General features: G+C 39.9%; 4 protein-coding genes across 4 annotated transcripts; 3 read left to right on the top strand and 1 right to left on the bottom strand.

The window, feature by feature from the left end:
• Positions 1-5944: 5944 nt before the first annotated feature.
• On the bottom strand, positions 5945-10168 carry Gem3 (Gemin 3). Its single transcript, XM_018102624.3, has 5 exons — positions 9774-10168; positions 8953-9719; positions 7688-8878; positions 7532-7618; positions 5945-7472 (listed from the first exon to the last, which is right to left on the bottom strand). Exons 1-5 carry the CDS (start codon positions 9958-9960, stop codon positions 6447-6449), a joined length of 3258 nt encoding a protein of 1085 aa, XP_017958113.1. The 5' UTR covers positions 9961-10168; the 3' UTR covers positions 5945-6446.
• Positions 10169-10338: 170 nt separating this feature from the next.
• On the top strand, positions 10339-11415 carry LOC108652435 (uncharacterized). Its single transcript, XM_018102623.2, has 2 exons — positions 10339-10662; positions 10718-11415. The coding sequence occupies exons 1-2, from the start codon at positions 10617-10619 to the stop codon at positions 11263-11265; spliced, it is 594 nt and encodes a 197-aa protein (XP_017958112.1). The 5' UTR covers positions 10339-10616; the 3' UTR covers positions 11266-11415.
• On the top strand, positions 11398-12700 carry LOC108652434 (uncharacterized). The gene has a single exon (XM_018102622.3). It carries the CDS (start codon positions 11398-11400, stop codon positions 12043-12045), a length of 648 nt encoding a protein of 215 aa, XP_017958111.1. The 3' UTR covers positions 12046-12700.
• A 689-nt stretch (positions 12701-13389) lies between these two features.
• On the top strand, positions 13390-15740 carry LOC108652519 (crystallomitin S-Lap3-like). The gene has a single exon (XM_089258806.1). The coding sequence runs from the start codon at positions 13726-13728 to the stop codon at positions 15331-15333; it is 1608 nt and encodes a 535-aa protein (XP_089114932.1). The 5' UTR covers positions 13390-13725; the 3' UTR covers positions 15334-15740.
• Positions 15741-22137: the final 6397 nt, after the last annotated feature.

The following is a 22137-nucleotide window of genomic DNA, read 5'->3' as shown; positions in this document are numbered from 1 at the left end:
CCCCCAAGCATGAGAGCTGTGCCAATCAAAACCGTTTTGCGGCTGTTCTCAAGGTTGTTGCTGTGACTTTCCAATAAGAACTCACACATACACACACATTAGAGTGCGAGCAAGCACACGTGTAAGCCTATGATTGATTTATATTGTCAGTTGGCCAGGGGGCGGCCACGAGAGTGAGGCGTGGCTCAACGCCATGCGAGCATAAATGTGCAATTTGCTAATTGTAACACATAACGGCAATCGTCTATCCGTCCCACTGGCCGACTGTCCGACTGTCCGCCTATCAATCCCTTTCCCGCCTCTTGCCTGGCCTTTTGATGTGTCTGTTTGTGCTCGTATCTAAATCTGCCGCTCCACTCGTTAACCGTTTGTCATTGTTGCCGTTGCCGTTGCTGTTGCAGTTGTTGTTGCTGTTACTGCGGTGGCCTTCAGCAACATGTTGCTGTTGCCGTTGCCGTCGCCGTTGCCGTTGCGGTTCTTTCGCTCGTTTTTCGCATTGATGTTTCAAGGTTGCCCAATTAAAAGTGACATTTTGCAACATAATGCGCCTGCACTTAGCATGTTTCTTGTTTTCGCGTCTTGTTGGTGGTGTAGCTATTGCTGTTGCTGTTGCCATTGCTGTTGCCATTGCTGTTGCCATTGGTAATCGCGTTCTTTTCTATCTTAAGGTTGTTGTTTTCCTATGTCTGTTTGCTTTATTGTGTGCGGCTGCTAATTCACGCTTAATTTATATAATTGACTTAGATTTCGTAAAAATATACATTAAATTCCAATTTACATTTTAGCTATTGCAGCAAAAAATACAAAAAGTCGCCTTTGGGCTATAATTACCTATAATTCACGAGGTACTTAGAGGTGGGTGTTGTGAGGAAAGAACATTATATAATTGCTTTTGCCTGTGCGAAAACATTTCCATGATATATACTCGTACATGCAATTTGTCAGAGTACTTGACTTGAAAAATACTTAAAGTTGATTACTCGAAACAAATTTAGATCAAACTATCATACAAGACAACCAAAGAACTATCCACATAAGAGCTTGTATATGAGGCCTATTTTGATGGCAAAGTCTTTGTTATATCTTTTTTTTTTCATACACCAACTAGATGATTTTAAGTTTCGCACTTTTCTAAAGTACATATTTTATTAGTATATAGTTGTGATTGCTTAAGATGAGCTTGTATGACATAAATAGTTATGAAAATGAAATATATATAATATGTATTCCTTTCATATACGCACCTGTTTCTTTTTCACAATTCCCACAAAATTACTAAAAATATTTGTGTGTAATTTACACTATGAGTATTTTAATTATGATCAGCACTTGCGCGTGTGTGAGTGTGCTGGTTGTCTGTGCGGCAAACAACAAATAAATCGCAACGCCAGCAGACACTCAAGCAGCTGGGCAATAATTCATCTTCAGGTGAATGCCACTCGGTGCTGGCTTTCAGTGGCTGCTGTTGCTGCTGCTGCTGCGGATTTGGTGCGAGAGTTTCACTTGTCATAAAAATGCACATAATGTAACAATTTCAAAATGCAAAATATGCGCGTATGCGTGGAATGATTATCACTGCGCTGTCAAAGAGACGAGAACATTAACAACGGCCAGAGCGAGGCTGTCTTCTGGCTGGGATTAAAAAGCCGCTGCTGCCGCTGCTGCCGCTGCTGCTGCAATGTTGGGTAATTATGCGCACAATACGTCCAAGGCAGCGGTAGGTTTCTCCACGGCAACATTTTGCCATTGCATTGTTGTTGTTACTTTTGTTTTGCGGCTGTTGCTGATGCTGTTGTTGTTGTTTCTGTTGCGTAAGCCATTGAAAATTGCATTAGAAAAATCACTTTACAGCGGCGGCTACAATTAAAGCGACTAGCATGTTTTTCGCTCTAAGCCGCCTGGGAACCACAAAAGCCGCACTTGGAGCAGCTCGCAAGTCAAGTCATTTCGAGTTGGGGTTGCCTCCATTTAAAGCCGCACATTCGCCGGCTTGACGTTCTAAAAGTCACGCGGCTTTTCGATTGCAGCCGGCTCAGCACTGTGCGATGTCATGCGTCAATTGATGCCAAAGGGCAACGATAAAAGCGTATGTATGTATGTATGTACAAGTAAGTGTTTATAGAAATATTAGTAATTTTTCTTTTTTTTTTTTTTTGTTTATTGGCATATTGTCGGAGAAATATTGACTATTGAGCAAGTTTCCATTAAAACTTTAGCAATAACCGTAATGATAGACATTTATGTGGATCTAGAGGTGGATAAACAACAGCATATCCAAAATCTCGCATCTCCGACAGGGGATCAAAGTAACTCCAACAGTACGAATAAATAAAATAGCTTAAGAAATAAAAAATTTCGAATTTTGATGCTGTCGATGGTTCGTTGACTCGTTTACTAGTTAAGGCTTAGAGTTAGAAGCGCTACAGAGTTTAAGCCTAAGTCGAATGAGCTGCAACAAGTTGAATGAGTCAAATCCAAATATCTAAATAAATAAAACATATTTTGGAAGTGTATATCTCTATATTTGCTATACAGGCATTTAATTTTAAAATCGAATTTGTCGACCTTAGAATTATTTATAAATAATGTTATTTAATAACATTACACAATGAATGTATTAGATTCCGAATTTTCCAAGACTTAGATCGACCAACTTTCTTACTAGCTATACATTCGTAAGGTCTGCTGGGGTTATTTTTGTCCGCCTTTTCAGTTAATGCTAGTAAGATTCAAGAGCACAATTAGGCCTTCGAGCAGACCTCATAAATCCTTTACTATCCATTTTCATTACCGTACAGAACTTAAAGCGGACATAAAACAGAAATTATTATCTGTAAGATATCTAAACCTGGTTCCAAAACTACATTTATTCGTTTCTGAAAGCCCAAACAACTTCAGAACGCATTGCATATCAGGTTTGAAATTTATAGCTATAACTGACTATTGATAAGATCCAACTGACTTATAACTTCATCCATTAGCAACGTGCATAGGTTAACGTAGAATATATAACGTGAAATACAGCTTCATAAAATTTTAAAAATATTTGTAGCTTAATTCGCATATTGATTTAGCACGGACCCAATACTTTTCGCTTCTCTACTTGCACTCTCTCACACCCGCTTAGTGTATCTCTTTCCGCACACAGATGCGTTATCGCTTTGCTCTAAATGTGTACAATTTATTCGCATTACAAATCTGGGAGGCGATGTTAATCGCGTATAAGCCGCTAGCGGTTTTTATTGTTTGTTTTTGTAGTTGTTGCTGTTGTTGTTGTTTCTGTTGAGTCTGTTGTTTGAGCTGTTGCGATCATGCATGGTCAGAGCGCTGCTACTTGCAATACCCTTTGGGGCAAGACCTGCAACGAAGCGTCGGCAAAATGAAATCAGCGTAGACAATTTGAGCTATTTTTTACCAATTAAAAAACGGATTCGCCCGAGAAGGCTTTACGGCTCTGCCACCAGAGAGACCAGGGCGTGCTCCCAGCTGTAAGCATTATAGTTCTTTTTGTTGTTGGCGGCACCGGGGTGAAAAATGCAATTTGCCTCGTTGCACATGCACATTGCACACTGCACACTAAACACTGCATGCTGCATGCTGAACTAGCGGCAAATAGTTGCGTAGGTTTCAATTTATGTGCGCTGCGATGGCTGTTTCTTCTACTATTTGGCAATTGCATAAATAAAGGCCAAACGGCATGTTTATTTATCATATTTAAAAAGCAATAAAATGCGTTTCATGTCGACAGCTGAGCATAAATTAGGCTTATGCATTTTTAGTTGTGCATTGCAGGCCCTAAGTGTCAAAATAATTCATTATAATTGCCCACAGATCATTTTTGTCAACGCTTTTTTAATTTACTTATTCTTTTTTCTGTGATCGTTTTTTTCTTGTTCGTTCCTCGTCGCGTGCGTTTCACTGGTGTTTTATTTTATTTTATACATATATATAGTGGTTTTTTGTTGATTTTTTTTCATATTCGTACATTTTTTCGTCACTTGAGTTGAGTGAATAATTGCAGGCATGCCATGTTGTTTGTACTAAATTTAATTAATGACGACTTTTATTTATGTTTGCATGCCCAGCCGTCACACAGCTGGTCACATAAATATGGGCGGGCCACTCCCCGAAAAACAACAAAGACGTTACAGTGGCAACTCCTTGTACCGAATTGACTGGGTCACCAACAGTTATAGTGTCAAGCAATGTTAAAATTAGGATAACATCTTATGTGTCCGTCTAAAAGGTATACTATTATGGAATAAAATATATAAATCTATTTTATCCGGCAATTAATCATTAAATAATTTCTAAGGTTTTTATCTTCGTATGCACTATTAAAATCATAATAACAGGTAATGAGATTCTCTTTATCATATATTTTGGTCTACAAACAAAAAGCACAGGCTAAGGAATGGTATATGGACAAATATATACATATATAGTTCACATAAAATATAGCTAAATACCCTAAGTAAAAAAATTTAATTGAATACGATGGCTTTCTTATAATGGTATATATACCTTGCATAATTCCTACTGTCAAAAATATTTTACCTTTATATATTATGAGACCATCGATATACAAGGTTTTGGATATTGACATAGATGGTGAAAAAGTAAGGTTACTCAATCCCACAGTTTGCACATCCTTTAGAATATATGTCCCCGTATAAATAATAAATAATAAATTAATAATATTAAAAATAAATACTAAAATTACAAAATCTTTATTTTTAGTCATATACCAGGAATAAAGATTAAAGAATGTTAGGAACCATGACTAAACACTTTCAATAAAACAACATCAGTGTATTCCCCAAATAGGTTTCGAAATTTTGACGCCATTTATTATATTTATTAGTATTTATTTAATTGCCAGGTTATTCGCTCATAATTAAACGCCAATCCCCTGAAATTTTAATTAGTTTTACAAATATGAGTATTAGTTTAGCTTTAGAGCTTAGAGTCGTTAGCGACGACAGAGCATTCCACTTATGAGCGCTAAATGGCCTGTGCCCATAGACGGTTGACCGCAAAAAGCGATTGGGTTGAACAAATTTTGTAGCATTTGTTGTTATTGTGGGCCATAAAAATGTTAACATCATTATAAAGCTTAACACCTGCAACTGTTCGCAGTGCACTGCAGTGGCAGAGCCAGCTGACCAACAACAAATACCACAACGCACAACACATTTTTTCGCATCTTGGCTTTATCGCTAATCGAGCCGAGTTCGGCTAGGCACAAACAACAAGCAACAGTAACAACAACACATGCAACTAACATCTATAAAATTTTGTCGTGGCCAGCTGTTTCAGCTCACTTTGCATTCATGCCGTCAGTTTCTCACGCTCCTTATTGGATGTGGAACGCAACTGCACGCGAGCAGAGACTGCGGCATCAGCATCGGGATCGGTGTAGACGCTTTGCGTGGCCGATAGCCGGAGGGCGAGCATTTCCACTGTGCCACCTACGCAACTCTACTGGCATGTGGCATGTGGCAATTGAGCGGCATTAGAGGACAATCACAGTGATGTGGTTGCTGCTGCTGATGCGGCAACTGCATAATCTCTCAAAACATGAGTATATATATATATGAGTTATATAAGTATATGTACATTTCTATTGTAAAAGATCACTATGATATTCCATCTTATAAACGAGTATGAAAATAAGACTAACGTATAAACTTATACTGTCTTTTAATGAGCTGAACACTAAAAAATCGATAGGGTTTCATTTTAAGTGCTTTTAGTATATTCAAACACAATTTTAATATATTTCATAGGAAGTTGCTAACATGTTTAATTTGTTAATTCCATCAAAATGTACATCTATGGCAAAGGATACATATATTCATATATGTATTTAGTTTATATCATTTTATTCTAAAAACCCGATGAGTATCGATCCACAACTTGACTACTCATTAAGTATTACAAATTTATGACTCTTTCAAATATTTAATGCAGATATTTATATAAACAATACAAAAAGTTGAATTTTAGTTTACAGCGTAATAAACTAACTCACTAAGGTATATGCACTCGTTTGGCGCATTAGTTACGAATTTGTAGTCACTAAAATTCAGTTTGCGTTACTTATTCATATCATATTTTTAGAAAAGTAAGTAAAAAACGATTTTGCAATTCATTTGCGTTATAATTATAATTAGTTTTACAACAGTTTGTTCTAACGAGTTATATATTCATGTAATTTTTTAGAATACGGTTTACTCAGTTTGTACCTGACATTTCACATTATAGCAAGAAATGCTCACTTACTTAAATAACTAAGTTGCAAACAGCTGATTCAGCAGATTTCCGAATACTTTCCCATTTCACTTCAAGAAGAAAATAAAAAATGCCTGAGTTTCTGTAGTTGTCAGACTTTCGAGACTAGGAATCGCACTTTCATAGCGCTTGAATAATGATAATAAACGTATTTAATTCTGGCTTCTATATAGCGACATATAGTTGTAAACATAGTTAGCAATAAATAAATATTGCATCTGGAACAAATATTGCCAGCGAGCCTGAGCTACTTCAAGCTCATCGACTGAATTATTATCGCTGTCTACATCCTGTTGCTCACTACCAGTTTCAGCATCTAATTCATCTGTATCATTTTCGCCGTCCGCGGTGAGAGTACTCAGAGTATCCGATTGACTAGCATTGCTATGCAAGTCGTCTGTCTCGTTGCGAATCTCTTCATCAATAGTTTGTTCCTCCTCTACAATTTCCTCTTCGTATTCCTCCTCGTCTTCATATTCCTCCTCGTCTTCATATTCCTCTTCTTCTCCATCATACGCGCTCTGATCTAAAGTAACCGATGAATTAGTTTCATACTGAGACGACTCGATACCTGAGGATGCACTCTCCGTTGATTCCACAAATCCGCTCGATGAATTCGGCTCCATGCTCTCAGCATCCACACTTTCATTCTCACTGTTGGCATCGCTATCGTGTGCCATTTCATCTAATGGCACATTGGATGCCTCTGAATCTGAATTCTCAGAGTACGCCTCCTCAGCATGTTCAATTGCCCCATTATCAGGCGGTATATTTACTTGTTGATTCACGTGCACGGTTAGCTTGCTCAATGGCTGTTGTGGACAATAAGCACCTTCTAGATTATTCAATGGCTGTTGTGGGCAAGTCGCCTCTAGATTGCCTAATGGCTGTTGTGGACAAGAAGTCCCTTTTATAATATTTATTAGCCTATTGTAGTTGTCCAAATTGGGGGCATACGGAAATATGGCTTTCTTAAATTCCGTTGACTTGCTATGATCTACATAGTAAAAGTGCGAAAATGAATCATATATCAGCTCTATCCATTTGCCAGACAATCGAGAATCCCAATTCTTTCTATTTATAAGAGCCATTAGGTGTCTTTTAACTTCTTGAGGGTTATCAAACTTTTCCACGAGTTGAAAAAGTTTTCGTTCCTTTGAGATCACAGTCAGCAGTTTCTAAAAATTCAAAGCAAAATTATTAGATATGCTCAAATTATTTTCACAAATGTTCTTACATCCACTTGAAATTTCCGAGGTCGTTGACAAACAAGTTCGTGTAGCTGGCGCAACACAATTATTTCATGCGATTCATCTAGCCATGCCTGAATAAGAAGGTTCGACATTATACATTTGACTAAATAGAATTGATGGCTTACTCTAAACGCAATTACCTCTGCGTGTTCTTCTTCATTTCCACGTTCATTGTTCCAATATTTGAACTTCCGCACGGTGCGCCGTTTATGATATAGATATATGCGGCGCCGGGCATTGCGTTGTCGTCGCTTTTGCAATTTTCGCTGTGACAATGCACGTTGCCAGATGATTTGCATGTCGCCTACTGAATAGCAACTGGTGTAGGAAGCATCGCTATCATAATCGTTCTCTATGCTATCGGAAACGATGCTGCTGGCATCATCGACAGTGTTCGATACGCCTTGTGGGTGGAGGGTAGTTGAACTACCTTCTGTAGGTGCAACTAGACAATAGGTTTTAGTGTTAATCGAGTTTGGTGCTGCACCAGGCATTTCTGCTGAAGGAGTCAGCTCTACGAGCTCTATGGTCAACTCCTGAGGTGTTGTAGGTTTCAATAGATCTTCTCCAGTTGCTTTAAGCGGGATGTTGGCTTCGTCTATCACTCGAGTTTGTATTATGTTATCTGAGACATTTTCTTTATTGCTTGCAGTAATTGTTGCCTCAATAGCTTGCACATTTTGCTCATTTTCTGGATGCACCTGAACTGCTACAGCTTTATTTAAGTCGTTTTTAATCTGAGGTTTGGCACCTTGTAAATCATTGCTACTTAGTGTTGGTGTTGCAGCATATGGATCTTTATCCGGAGTATTAATCACATCATTTGATATATTTGGGTTTTCTGCCGGTTCAGAATGGACCGTTGGTTTTTGAGGTGCATCTTCACCATTTTCAAAATGCTTATCAACAGTTACGACTGTACTAGGTACGTTCTCTTCATCAGCAGGACTCTTCCAGCGCTGTTTGATTCGCTTTAGCTCTGTTTCCTCTTGCTCATATGCCTCCGATTTGACATAATAGGGAAAATCGTATGAGTCAAAATCCCAAAAATTGAAGCCTACTTGGCTATCTGCCGGAAATCGCAGCACCGACATTCCAGTGCCAGCGTCTGCAATAATCTGCTTAAAGGATTGGCTCTGTTGTGGAGAGGAAATAAATGTTATGGCAATGCCCTTGGAGCCAAACCGCCCAGCACGTCCAATGCGATGCAAATAAGTCACCAAATCGTTGGGTGGATCCAAGTTAATAACCAAATTCGCATGCGATGAATCAACACCTCGTGCCATCAAATCAGTGGCCACTATTGTGCGCATTTTGAAGTTGCGATAGGCCTGAATATTACAATTTAGATATTAAGAAAATAAACAGCTTATTCAAAGATATATAACATTAATAATTGGTATACCTGGAATGTCTGCAGCCGATCGCTCTGTTTCATAGCTCCAGACATAAGATCACATTCAACGCCATCCCGTTGCAAATAGTTGCGAAAGGAATCGGCACGACTCTGGGAGCTAGCGAAAAGTATAGCCTGCTCATAGGTCACTTGGGTAAATATCTGCTGCACCGCTTTCAGCTTAGCCATCATATCCTGCATATTATTCACTTGTGCTGACAATTCGTAGGCAAACTGCCGAACCCCCAGCAGTACGGTGGCCCGCTGGCTGTTAGAGACCAGCACTGGTTTGTGCATCAACTTGGCAAGACGTTCGTCTAGCACATTCGGATATGTAGCACTACAGGCGATTATTTGACTCCCGGGCTGAAGCGATGCAACGAGCGCTTGCACATCCTTCTGCAATGAATCAGTGCAATACAATTGATCTGCCTCATCCAGCACGAGAAGCTTAATTGCCGACGTATTGAATACGTTGTTCTGAATGAGATGAAGCAGACGACCTGGTGTGCCCACTATAATGCGCCCTCGAGCCATGCGCATGCGATCTCGCTTCACATCTGTGCCACCAATGAAACTAATACACAAATAATTGTTTTTGTTGCGCAATTTGTTCGCCAAGCCGTTAACAGTGTCCTCCACCTGTATGGCCAGTTCCCTAGTTGGCACAATTATCAAAGCCTGCGGACTAGCCACTGACTTATTCATCTTCTGCAATGCGGCTAGCACATAAATCAAAGTTTTTCCCGTTCCACTTTTTGACTGCACCAACAGATCTAAAGAGGAAATTGATTGTTATATACATTAAAAACTCTCCATTGAACTATTACCCATTCCAGCAATCGCCATGGGAATTGCCGCTGCCTGAATCTTAGTTGGTGTCAAAAATTTGTGGGTCTGCAGGCATTTTGAAAGGTTGCCATTCAAACCGAGTTGCTCGAAAGAAAGTGAACCCGTGGCCACATCACTTGTACGTTGCTCACTATTTTCCAGATCATGCGCCAGTGCGCTTTCCATTTTTGTGCTCGTTACCGCTAATATCTTGCAACATAAACAAAAATGCTGATGCAAAAAATAAATTCACGCTGCCAAAAAGCCGCCAAGCGACACACTTAACATATGGTGTCAATCGACCAGCCACCACAATGCAGGGACAGTTTTAACGCGAAAACGATAGCTAAACCAGTGCTGGGTAACTTCTTCGGTAATTCTACAGCTGGCTGCTAAAAAAAAAAATTAATTAAAATTGTATTATTTTATAATTACTTTTCAACAGTTCCTAAAAAATTGGTTAAAACATGTGCAACATGACATTGACATTGACATTGACACGATACATATCGATATCATTCATCGAATCCAATTTGAGTATACTTGCATGCATTAGTCGAATGCCGAAGACTCTGTAGCCGAATGTCGTCCCGATTGAGAATTTAAAAAAATTGAATAGCTATAATGACTTTCTTTGTTTATGTGTATACAAAATAATATGGCACATATATATAAGCAAATGCTGAAGAACTTAGGAACATTCACACGAAAATCTAATATATTAACAAACGCAATCGTGACACTGCGTCAATGTGCTTAGAGAAAGAAGTTCGCAAGTCATTCGAAGTGTGACATTTAAATGTATCGATAAAGACGATAAGTGTTAAATCAGAAGGTAAAACATGGAAAGCCGCAAAATAACGGCTTTTATAATAACTGGACCGCCAGGTAAACGCAGAATTTTTGAATCTAAATACGACTATAATTCTGCCTGTGCTTGTAGGTGTCGGCAAGACAACTTTAGTTCGCAAAATATGCAGCAAATTGAGCGAATTTTGCAAACTAGCAGGTTTCTACACAGAGGAGGTGCGGACGTATGGCCAGCGAATTGGGTTCGATGTGGTCTCCTTGAGTGGTGAACGTGGGATCTTGGCACGTGAGAAGCCAGCGGATAACATACGCCGGCCCAAGGTGGGCAAATATGCTGTTTACGTGGCGGATTTGGAGAATAAGGCATTGCCACTCTTAGAATCCGCATTACCATCGCCTTCACTTTCGTCCTCGGCCTCGCAGCAGCTGATCGTAATTGATGAAATTGGCAAAATGGAACTGTTAAGCAAACGTTTCGAACGTGCCGTTAATAAACTACGTAATCAGAACCAGCCTATGCTAGCCACCATACCTTCACAAACCCGTCAGCCTATTTCGTTTGTCGAAGGTATTAGAAATGCGCCCGACTCGATCGTTTTTCATGTTACCAAAAACAACCGCGATAGCATGGTCAACGAAATTACAGAGTTTATTGTTAAGACGATGTTCAAGGGAAAGTAAACTGTTGGCCGTTCACATGCACATGCAGCTTAGGAGGCGGGAACGAAGTTAACGTAGTCATTAGCTGTCTGAAATAAAGTCAGACAGTCAGAACTAAAATCTTTTTAAATCTTGTCGGAAACATTTAATAAAATGTTGTCAAAATTATCATATATTTGTTTAGTTTTGGCTTTAACCCTATTGCACATCTGTGCCCATTTGAAGCCCACCATCGAGGCCCATGCGAGCATCAAGACAATCAATTTACGGCTCACACGGAAACTAAATCTGTTTGTGGGCTATGAATACCATCATTCCATGCTTTGGCAAGCAGTCATGAATTCCTTGCTGTTTGTATTTGGGGTCTGGCTTTGTCAACGGGAGGTAGATAAGAAGAAGAGTCGTACAATTGAGCAAGAGCTTCAGCTCGATCCCTTTAAGATCTCTGCCGCAACCGAGGTGAAGTTGAATTGGTTGCGCAGCCGAGGAAAGCGCGCCTCCAGTTGGCAGCTGTTTCCGAAACGTATGTTCGCCTGGTTCAGTATGCCCTGGCTGTCGACCTTCCTGTTAAATGAGTTTTGCAATTATGCCCAACTTAATCTGATCATGAAGCACTTTTGCACCTCGACGCCGGAAGTGCTTCTTCTTCATGTCCGTGTCCAGCTGCTCTACCTGCAACAATTGCTGTCTAGCATTATTGGACCCTACTTGCTGCAATTCACTGGAGCCTTCGTGTCTCTTACTGCGTCCCACGCGAACTACATTAGCTATGAGACCAATCTGTTTGTCAGAGAGGATTAAATTGGGCCCTCAAATTTAAATAATTACAAATCGAAATTCTATGTAAGCTTTGGCTCCTTCAGGTCACATAAATTTACGTAATAAATACGCATCTTACGCAAAACAATTCTAAAGTATTCTTCCATGTCTTATGAACTTTATTCTTAACCCTATGATGGTGGGCCGTTAATGCTGGCATAAGTTTTCGGTCACCAGGGAACTGCCTACTTTTTCTTTTCCAGCCGCAAAAAACTTCTAACGTTTTGACAATTATTTCAACTTAAGTCGAAGGCAGCTGTCTCAGCTTGAACAATTCATCTTCATCAGCAGCAAAGAGCTCTTCATGCTTATGGACAAAAAATGATGATATGTTAATAACATAGTCCATAATTTGTTTATAATTCCAGAAATATGTTGAAAATTTACATTCAAAATTTCTCCAATTCAATATTCCTCATTATTTTTCAGACATAGCAACCTTGATAAATACGTTAGTTCAATGTCATTTCAGTATTCAGATGGAATGTTTGAAAACATTTCGCACAAAAAATTTATAAAAACTTAAACAATTACAAACTCTAGGCTGTTGCTGTGATAACACTCTTCCGCTTTTCCGTGAAGAATTCGGTTACGATTACGTTGAAGAATCACGCAACCAGTCACAAAGGAATACGAACCAAAATACCGTTGCTTTACATTCAAAGCATACACTGGAAGTTTTCCGCTTTATTGCTTATCTTTTTGGGCAGCTGGTGAGTCTAAACTTCCAACAATTGTTTTCGCTATATAGCTAGGTACCATTCATTGATATAGGTTTTTTCATAGTGCATTCAAGTTCTATCATCAGAGAATAACGATAGAGCAGGACCTTGAGGAAGTAAAAGGAATATTTACATATATAGTTTATCTATATTACGCAATCTTAGCCGCGAAATTTATCTCATCTACATGTAATATTTTTATAGCGTTTACAATATAGTCATTCCAGAATAAGTTGTATATATTTTTATAACTAGCCTCTTTTTCCTATATGCCAAGGGGTGCATGGCAATCGGATAACTTTAAATTCCATAGTATGTGTAAATACATTCATTAAAAAAAAAATTAAAAATAACTTTGACCGTGAGCAAGTATTTTCTAGTCGTGTAAGACGGACGGCACTGTACTGCTAAAGATTAAAGTTAGTCTTCCTTATTGAGACGGGGTGGAAATCGATATAATAGTTTAATAGTCATGCTAAGTGAAAATAATAGTTAACTACTCGTAGGTAATAGCTAAATAGAAAAGTTATAGGAGCTCATTTTATTTTTATATTTGACATATGCCGTTTGTCTTAGTAAGCTTTGCATACTTTGAACATCATCTATACATTTATTAAATCTGCTTTTCATTTACTTTTCAGTAGTACACAAAGTTAGATCTTTTGTTCTGTATGTTCGAGTAGTCATTCGTTCGTTTTTTACGTGTAAATCAGTGCTCCAGTAAATTTATAATTTTACAGTTTCGATTTTTTTTTTCCACTAAAAAATTTTCCTTCTTGGAATATTGAAGTCTCAGATAAAATAATTTTTGTTGACGCGAAAAGAAAACAAAAAAAAAAAAAACATACAAAACGCAAACAAAAGAGAGAGAAAACAGGAAAACACAAAACAAACCAAAAAAAAACTAAAAACTAAACAATATATTAAATCAAATAAACCGATGCTTTCATTTCGTGGACAACTTAGAATGCTGTGCGCTCCAACAATGTCTAGAATGCTAAGACACATACTGCCAAGACACCTGAATCGAATTGGATTCTTCCGTTACGCATCTTGCGAGGCTAATAAGCAAGGAGGCAAGGGCATTGTATTGGGACTGTATGAGAAAGAGAGCGGCAAAGGACCGAGGCTAACGCCTTCGGGCGAGAAGTTTGATGATCGCGTTCAGGGCAAGTTGTCAGAGTTGATATGCGAAACAAAGATTACAGGACGACTGGGACGTGGCAAGGTGTTTAACAATGTAGACGCTGATTTCCGATCCATTTGCATTGTGGGTGTGGGCCTCGAGGGCATAGCCTTCAACGAGTTGGAGATGCTGGACGAAGGAATGGAAAATGTTCGCGTCGCCGCTGGCATCGGGGCCCATTCATTACAGACAATGAAGTGCATGGAGGTGCACGTGGACAACATGGATTACCCCGAGCAGGCGGCCGAAGGTGCCGCCCTAGCGATATGGCGGTACGACGAGAACCTATCGAAGAAATATCGGCAAATCGTGCCCAAGCTGGAGCTGCACGGCTCGCCTGATATGGACGCATGGACTCGTGGCTTGTTCAAGGCAGAGGCGCAGAATCTGGCCAGACGATTGTCCGATGCCCCGGCCAACTGCATGACGCCAACCATCTTTGCACAGGCCGCTGTGGATGCACTTTGTCCTTGCGGCATCACCGTCGAAGTTCGTACCATGGAGTGGATTGAGCAGCAGCGTCTCAACTCTTTCCTCATGATAGCCAAGGGCTCCTGTGAGCCGCCTGTTCTACTCGAGATTGCCTATTGTGGTACAGCACCAGAGGACAAGCCTATCCTTCTTGTGGGCCAAGGCATCACATTCAATTCAGGCGGCATCAATCTTCGCGATTGCGATGGCATGGACGAGTTCCGCGGTGATCTGCAAGGTGCTGCTGTCATCCTTGCGTCAATGCGAGCGGCCGCTGCCTTATCTCTACCAATCAACATAACCGCCATCCTACCTCTGTGCGAGAACCTTCCGTCCGGCATGTCGTGCAAGCCGGGCGATGTCGTCACCCTGCTCAATGCCAAATCAATGGCCGTACGGAATGTGAGCCGGACTGGCGTCGTTGTCATAGCCGACCCCATGCTGTATGGCCAATTAACATATAAACCAAGACTTGTCGTGGATGTCGGCTCCATGTGTTCCGGAATTAAGAAAGCCGTTGGCGGCGGGGCCACTGGTATTTGGTCGAACTCTCACTATATTTGGAAGCAATTCCAAAGAGCCGGCTCCCTAACTGGCGATCGATTGTGGCGTTTTCCCCTGTGGAGATTCTACAAAAATCGCGTGGCTGATTGTCTGAGCTACGACTTGATGAATGACGGCTGTGGCGAGGCCTCATCCTGTTTGGCGGCTGCCGTTCTGCATGAGCTGGTACCGTGCAGCGATTGGGCGCATTTGGACACATTTGGAACCGGACTACTGAGCAAGTATGGTCTCATTCCCTATTTGGCAGCCGGGCGCATGACTGGACGGCCGACTCGCACGCTAGTCCAGTTTCTTTACCAAATGGCTTGCCCCGAGCAATCCAAGTAGTTGGGTTTGGTTTCCATACGTATATATTATTTTCGACTTGGATTCCAACCTACCCCGGATCTATAGGAAACAGATATTCCCCACTAATCATTAGGCAGTAAACACAGTAACTTATTTATTTTTTTTCGATTATGTATATGTAAGTGATTGTAAAATTTTAAGCGCTTGTACAGGAATTCACTACCTTCGTAGTAGTGAGGCTCCATAACACAGTTTATTTTTAGGATTTCAGACAGTTTTAATGTTAGCCCTCCACGATTTTACCTCAGATACTCTTGTACACCGCGTACTGATTTTGGCACACGACCAGAGCTTACAAATTGTGTGTGAGCAAAATTGATTTGTCACCAAAAATTATATTACTTTAAAAGTCAAATAAAATTAAATGTTAAAAGTACATTTCTTTATCCAACATCGCTTTCACTCATAGATCGAAGATTATGTAGATATTTCGTTAGGGGCCAGACGGTCAATGGTTGACAGATACGCTTAAAATCAGAGCTAATCTAAAACAAGTAAGAAAGCTCTAGTCGAGACTGCTCGACTACGAGATCCCCTGAACCCTTCGAGCAACTGATATTTCAATAATAATTCGCACATACACACGCACACACACACACACACACACACGCATACAAACAAACACACGCACACACACACACACACACGTATATACATTGAGCTTGGGTTGCGCTGCAGTGTTGGCGATATTATGAGAACTTATTTGTGGAATAATTTAATTTCTAGGCGTACGATCGTAATGAAACTTTCAGAACTTAATCATGATGTATAAATGTATGTGTATACCGAAGCTCAAGTCTCTAGTATTTGATATACGACTTCTACAAAGATGAGGGTGAGGTTCACCCCTTTGGGGGTGGGGGGTAAATTTTAACAAAAACCGAAATTGTATAAAATACATCTTTATATACATTTTAAATTTGGAGACTCTAGCTTGAAAGATGTAGGAGATATAATTATTTAAGTGATCTTCGATACGGTTTTTTATCGATAAAAAAGTATCGGAATGAGTTATCGTTTTTTAGTGATAAACTCGATATGCGCGCGATATATACGGACATTTTAAAAAAAAGTTGAGGTCTCTAGCTCTTATATCTTCTGAGATCGACGCGTTCATACATACGGACAGACGGACGGACGGACGGACGGACGGACGGACGGACGGACGGACGGACGGACGGACGGACGGACAGACAGACAGACGGACAGGGCCAAATCGACTCAGCTCGTCGTGCTGATCAAGAATATATATACTTTGTGGGGTCTGCCACGCCTCCTTCTGCTTGTTACATACATTTCAACAAAACCATTATACCCTGATTTCCCATTTTCAATGGGTTCAGGGTATAAAAAGAAATTGATGTGCATTAAATTCATTTATCATTTATTGTAATATTTTTTAAGGAAATGCCAAAGGTAAAAAAGAACAAAATTGATTTAAGCAACAAAGCTCTAGTCGAGACTACTAATAGATCGACTGAATCCTTCGAGTAGCTGATATTTCAATAATTCTTCGCGTATTTCTGCATACACAAGAAACACACATACTAAAAGACATATATATTTTATGAGATCGACGCGTTCAAGCATACGGACAGACGGACCGATAGGTCGCTCTGATCAACAATACTTTCTGGGGTCTAGTACGCTTCCTTCAATAGGGTCAGGGTGTAAAAAATTGAAAATAGAGAAAATCGTTATACATACTTAAGAAAAGTGTTTGCCTTATGCTACAATTAGTTGATTAATTTGTTTAGTTGAAATATTTGATTATTGCAGTGCTATGGGTCTTCTATGCTACAATTTATTTATTTTACCCTGAACGCATTGAAAATGGGAAATCAGGGTATAATTTTTTTTTGTAAAAGTATGTAACAGGCAGAAGGAATCATCGCAGACCCCATAAAGTATATATATTCTGTCCGTCTATCCTGTTCGTCTGTCCGAGAACGCCGAGATCTCAGAAGATATAAGAGCTAGAGAGCTGAAATTTTGTGTGCATACTCGTGTATATCATACTCGTGAATATCAGCTTGGAGGGTTCAGGGTATCTCCTAGTCGAGCAGTCTCGACTAGAGTCTTCTTACTTGTTTTATATATTTGATTATTGCAGTGAAATATTTTTATTACTCGTGTCTTCATTTGTTGCTCCTTCGAACCCTGATAGGCTGCCTGTGGACTTACCATGGTTTTGTTTTGGCTCTTGGCCATAAGAACAGACCACGAGACGAGCCCCCAGGGAGTTAAGTCATCGCATTCGATTGCCTCCCTCACAAATAAGAGCAGCAGCTTATGTGGCTGATTACTTTTTGGAGGCCCTTTCACTCAAGTCTGCCGTTAATGCTGCTTGAGAATGAGTTTGATATTTAATGGAGTCCATCTACGTGTTACATTATTTGTTTTTTTTTTTTTTCCTGCATTTAATCAATAGTCCTATTTTATTACATTTAAATTGGTATACCAACAGGGGCTTTTGCTAGAGTGTGCTCTCGTGTCCTTGCTTCTTGTCTCTCTATCTCTCTTTTCCACTCAGTCCACTTTTGGTATTTTATTCATAATTATATTTTTTTAATCCATTCAGCTTATTTTTAAGGGCTTACGCGCGGCACATTCAAGCCAACCCAATTTAAATTTTGGTCTAGTCTGTCGCCTGTCCGCGTCATCGTGCTCGTCCTTGCGCGAGTGGGGCTGCGGTGCTGGCAGTGAAACTTATTTCGTTGCCTGTCAAGCTTTTAATGATAAAGTGTTCCCTTTTAATCCTGCCGCATGCCTGCCTGCCTGCGAAACGGGCCAGCACTCTGGCAAGCTGGCAAATGGACAGAGAGCGGGTCTAACAGGTCGTAAAAGGTGTTTTGGGGCAAAGCTGAGTCTCACCATTTCTGACAACGTTTTCTAGTTGGCGACACGCGCGACACACCAGTTGCCGGCTTAAAACTATTAAAAGCTCGTGCCAAGTGGCTGCTGCCATCAGCCTTTTCGCAATGCCAACAAAAATATTTTAGCGCTGCCTCAGCGCTGGCCCAAATTCTGTTCTTCTGTTTCGCATTTCGCTGGGAGTATCGAGTGGCGTTTGTGCTCTATCGGCACCTGGATATGAACTGCATTTCCTTTAACTCAGTCTCAATTGTTATTTATGACAGTCGTGTGCAGCGAATGGTAATGCATGCGTTGCGCTATGACACACGTACGTCAGGCCAGTTGGACTCTCAATAAATAACCCAGCATTCGCCCACGTGGCCCAAACTGTCCCGGAGTGAAGTGCTGTGGCTCTGAAATGCAATTTTGTTGCTCACGTGACACTGGCCAAGGTCTGGCCGCAACTGTGACTACGAGTTTCCTGTCCTCTTAACTTTGAATGGCACTGACAAATTGTTATGACCTTGGGTAAGTATGAATATCATTGATAGGAGAATTAAATTTATGCTTGCATAATAATTTATCTGCAGGCAGTGAGCGCAAAGTTGCAAGCCCTTGTCGAAACATGATATCATAAACATTTATATTTATTAGATGTTAGAGTTAATATAAAATTAAAACTAACTTTAACTTAAGCACTTGCAAAGGGGGTGGCTGGCTTAAAACATAAAAAATGATCACAACAAGTTGAAGCTAATTATAGGTCTGTCTTTAAACAGTCTAGAGTCTATAATTAGTAAAATTAACGCAAACTTAAATTTAACTTTAATGTTTTTATTTTAAAAAATATTTAAGCTTCAAAAATATCTAACTGGATTTAATGGGTATCAATTTTACACATTATTGCGCATATTTTCCAGTCATATATTTATTTAAAAAATATGATAATTATGTAAAAATCTCTTCGAGGATCAAATACCCGAAGATGGCATATATGACTGCGGAATCTTGTAAAAATATGTCTAAGGAATTTCACTTTAGTTCGATTTGCGGCTTGTAGGATTAAGTAACTTCGTGCCGTAATAGCTTTGCATTACTACTTTAAAAGCCATATGACCTTTGACCGCTAACTGTTCATAGAAGATTCGATTGGAGTGGCAGACAACCCCGTTATCCTCGTTCTGCGCACATGATAACTCAATTTGCTGCATATAGTAATTTAAAGGGCACAATTAGAGCACATGTTTAACATGCTCTCACGAGTGCTGCAGCTGGCCCATAAATGTTATGGTTGGTTTCCGGCGCTGCAAGCGACGACGCATGTAGTCAGATTTTCCGGGCAGCCATCTATGTCCACTAAACACTAAACACGACCACAGAATGGCCCAGCGACTGGAGTCGCTTTTAATTAATGGCCCGGCATATTCATGGCGCATAAATTTACGCTCCAAAATTCAGGCAGAACTCAACCCTAATCAAGCTCTCAGTAAATGGACGCAAAGGCCGCTAAATAATAACGCTTTGCTTTTTCCTTTGCAAGCGAATTCGTAAATGAAAGCGCGGGTCTAAAACTGAAAAAAAAAATGAAGGAGAAAGAATTTATTCTTCCCCACCAACAGCAGAGCAAATAAATTAATTTAGAAATTTTATTTATATGAAAGGGAAAGGACTTTGGATGTTCAACAATTTGTATCTGGCTGATGATGAATGTTGGGCATTAACAGAGCTTAACATTTTAATATTAACGAAAATCAATTGAGCTCTCATATAAAGAGAACGCTTTCAAAGTTTTAAATTGACGTTAATACTATGTAATTAAATTTATTATGATTTATAATAAATCATTTATAGTGTATGACAAACAGAAGTGTAATTGTGGTCATGTAGAGCAGAAAGCTAGTTTTGTTGCTTGCTAAGTAAAAGGGTGTATTCAATTCCGTATACGTAAATGTATACTAGGCAGTCAAATGCCTTAGATGATATTCCGTTTTCCTTATAATATTAATTTCTCCTCACAGTTGACCATATAATCAAGGCATCGACACCTGCACATCAGATGCATTTCTATATACATAATGGATAATACTTTCAATATTTACCAATTAAACACATCGATGAATAAGGCGGCTGCTTAGTGCCCGGATTTACGGGTATCTCGCTCTCCAGGGTATCGAAGCAGCAACAAATTAAGCAACAGTAAAGGAAACACTTGGATTTTGAAAATTTCTGTTGCTTCCCAATCTTTTGTTTCAGATTACCAAACCAACGACCTAACATGCATAAAAAAAAATATAATCTCAAACATACCCACACACTCACCCACACGAAAGTTGCTAACATGAGCTAAGTGAAGATTCAGCTAACAATTTCATTAAAATTTAAAGCAGAGATGAGAAGCGAATGGCAGATAAAAATAAATGGAGTACACATGTCACGCTCGTTTGTTGCTGTTGCTGTTGCTGTTTCTGTTGATGTTGCTGTTGTTGCTTTACATGTGCGGCTTGTTTTACATACTTGTATAACGGGCAGCCAAAAGTGCGTGGAAAGCAACACGATCTGGCCCTTGATTGGCTAGGCATATACCCTTGATCAAATAATGACGGCTGTTAAGTTTAATTGGTTAGAGCAGCGATGCATCTATATAAACTAACTTATCTATTAGGCATCTATTTTATTATAAGGATACAATCGTTTGGTCCATGTGTACGACTCCAAAACAACATGGGCCATAGTCCAAATAAGAATGCGCCGACTTAGTCCTTCAGATAGTTTTGTCTGCAGGTAACAATCACAAGGATAGATCAACTCGAATGCCGAGTCGCATCAAGGCCACCAATGGCAGCCAAGCGTCCACGTGTCGCCTTGCCACACCTGCTTCCGGCTGTCAAAACACCCGCCCATTTTGTTGACTGGCATTTTTTGCCACGATATTTTTTTTCCGCGCTCAATTGGGAATTTATATAAAAACAAGTAAGAAAGCTCTAGTCGAGACTGCTCGACTACGAGATCCCCTGAACCCTACAAGCAACTGATATTTCAAAAATAATTAGCAAACACACACGCACACACACACACACACACGCATACATACAAATACACGCACACACACACGCATACAAACAAACACACGCATACACACACTCACATATACAGGCGATTGCGCTTGGGTTGCGCTGCAGTGTTGGCAACATAATGAAAACTTATTTAATAATTTAATTTCTAGACGTACGATCGTAATGAAACTTTCAGAACGTAATCATAATGTTAAAATGTATGTGTATACCGAAGCTCAAGTCTCTAGTATTTGATATACGACTTTTACAAAGATGAGGGTGAGGGGGTGGATTTAGGTGTGGGGGGTAAATTTTAACAAAAACCGAAATTTGATAAAATTCATCTTAATATACATTTTAAATTTGGAGACTCTAGCTTGTAGATGTAGGAGATATAATTATTTAAGTGATCTTCGATAAGGTTTTTTATCGATAAAAAAATATCGGAATGAGTTATCGTTTTTTAGTGATAAACTCGATCTGCACGTGATATATACGGACATTTTAAAAAAAAGTTGAAGGCTCTAGCTCTTATATCTTCTGAAATCGACGCGTTCATACATACGGACGGACGGACGGACGGACGGACGGACGGACGGACGGACGGAGGGACGGACGGACGGACGGACGGACGGACAGACAGACGGACAGGGCCAAATCGACTCAGCTTGTCGCCCCGATCAAGAATATATATACTTTGTGGGGTCTGCCACGCCTCCTTCTGCCTGTTACATACTTTTAACAAAACCATTATACCCTGATTTCCCATTTTCAATGGGTTCAGGGTATAAAAAGTACGGAATCTGCGTTTTCCGGCGGAAAAAACTTGGCTACTGACTGCTGACTGTTCGCTTGAAGGTGGAGCAAAGGGTGT

The sequence above is a fragment of the Drosophila navojoa genome, chromosome 4 (assembly GCF_054131105.1).
Source record: "Drosophila navojoa isolate 15081-1374.11 chromosome 4, UAZ_NAV_1.0, whole genome shotgun sequence".
NCBI classification, from domain to species: Eukaryota; Metazoa; Arthropoda; class Insecta; order Diptera; family Drosophilidae; genus Drosophila; species Drosophila navojoa.
The sequence above is the reverse complement of the archived record's forward strand: the minus strand, read 5'-3'. Positions and strand labels throughout refer to the sequence as shown.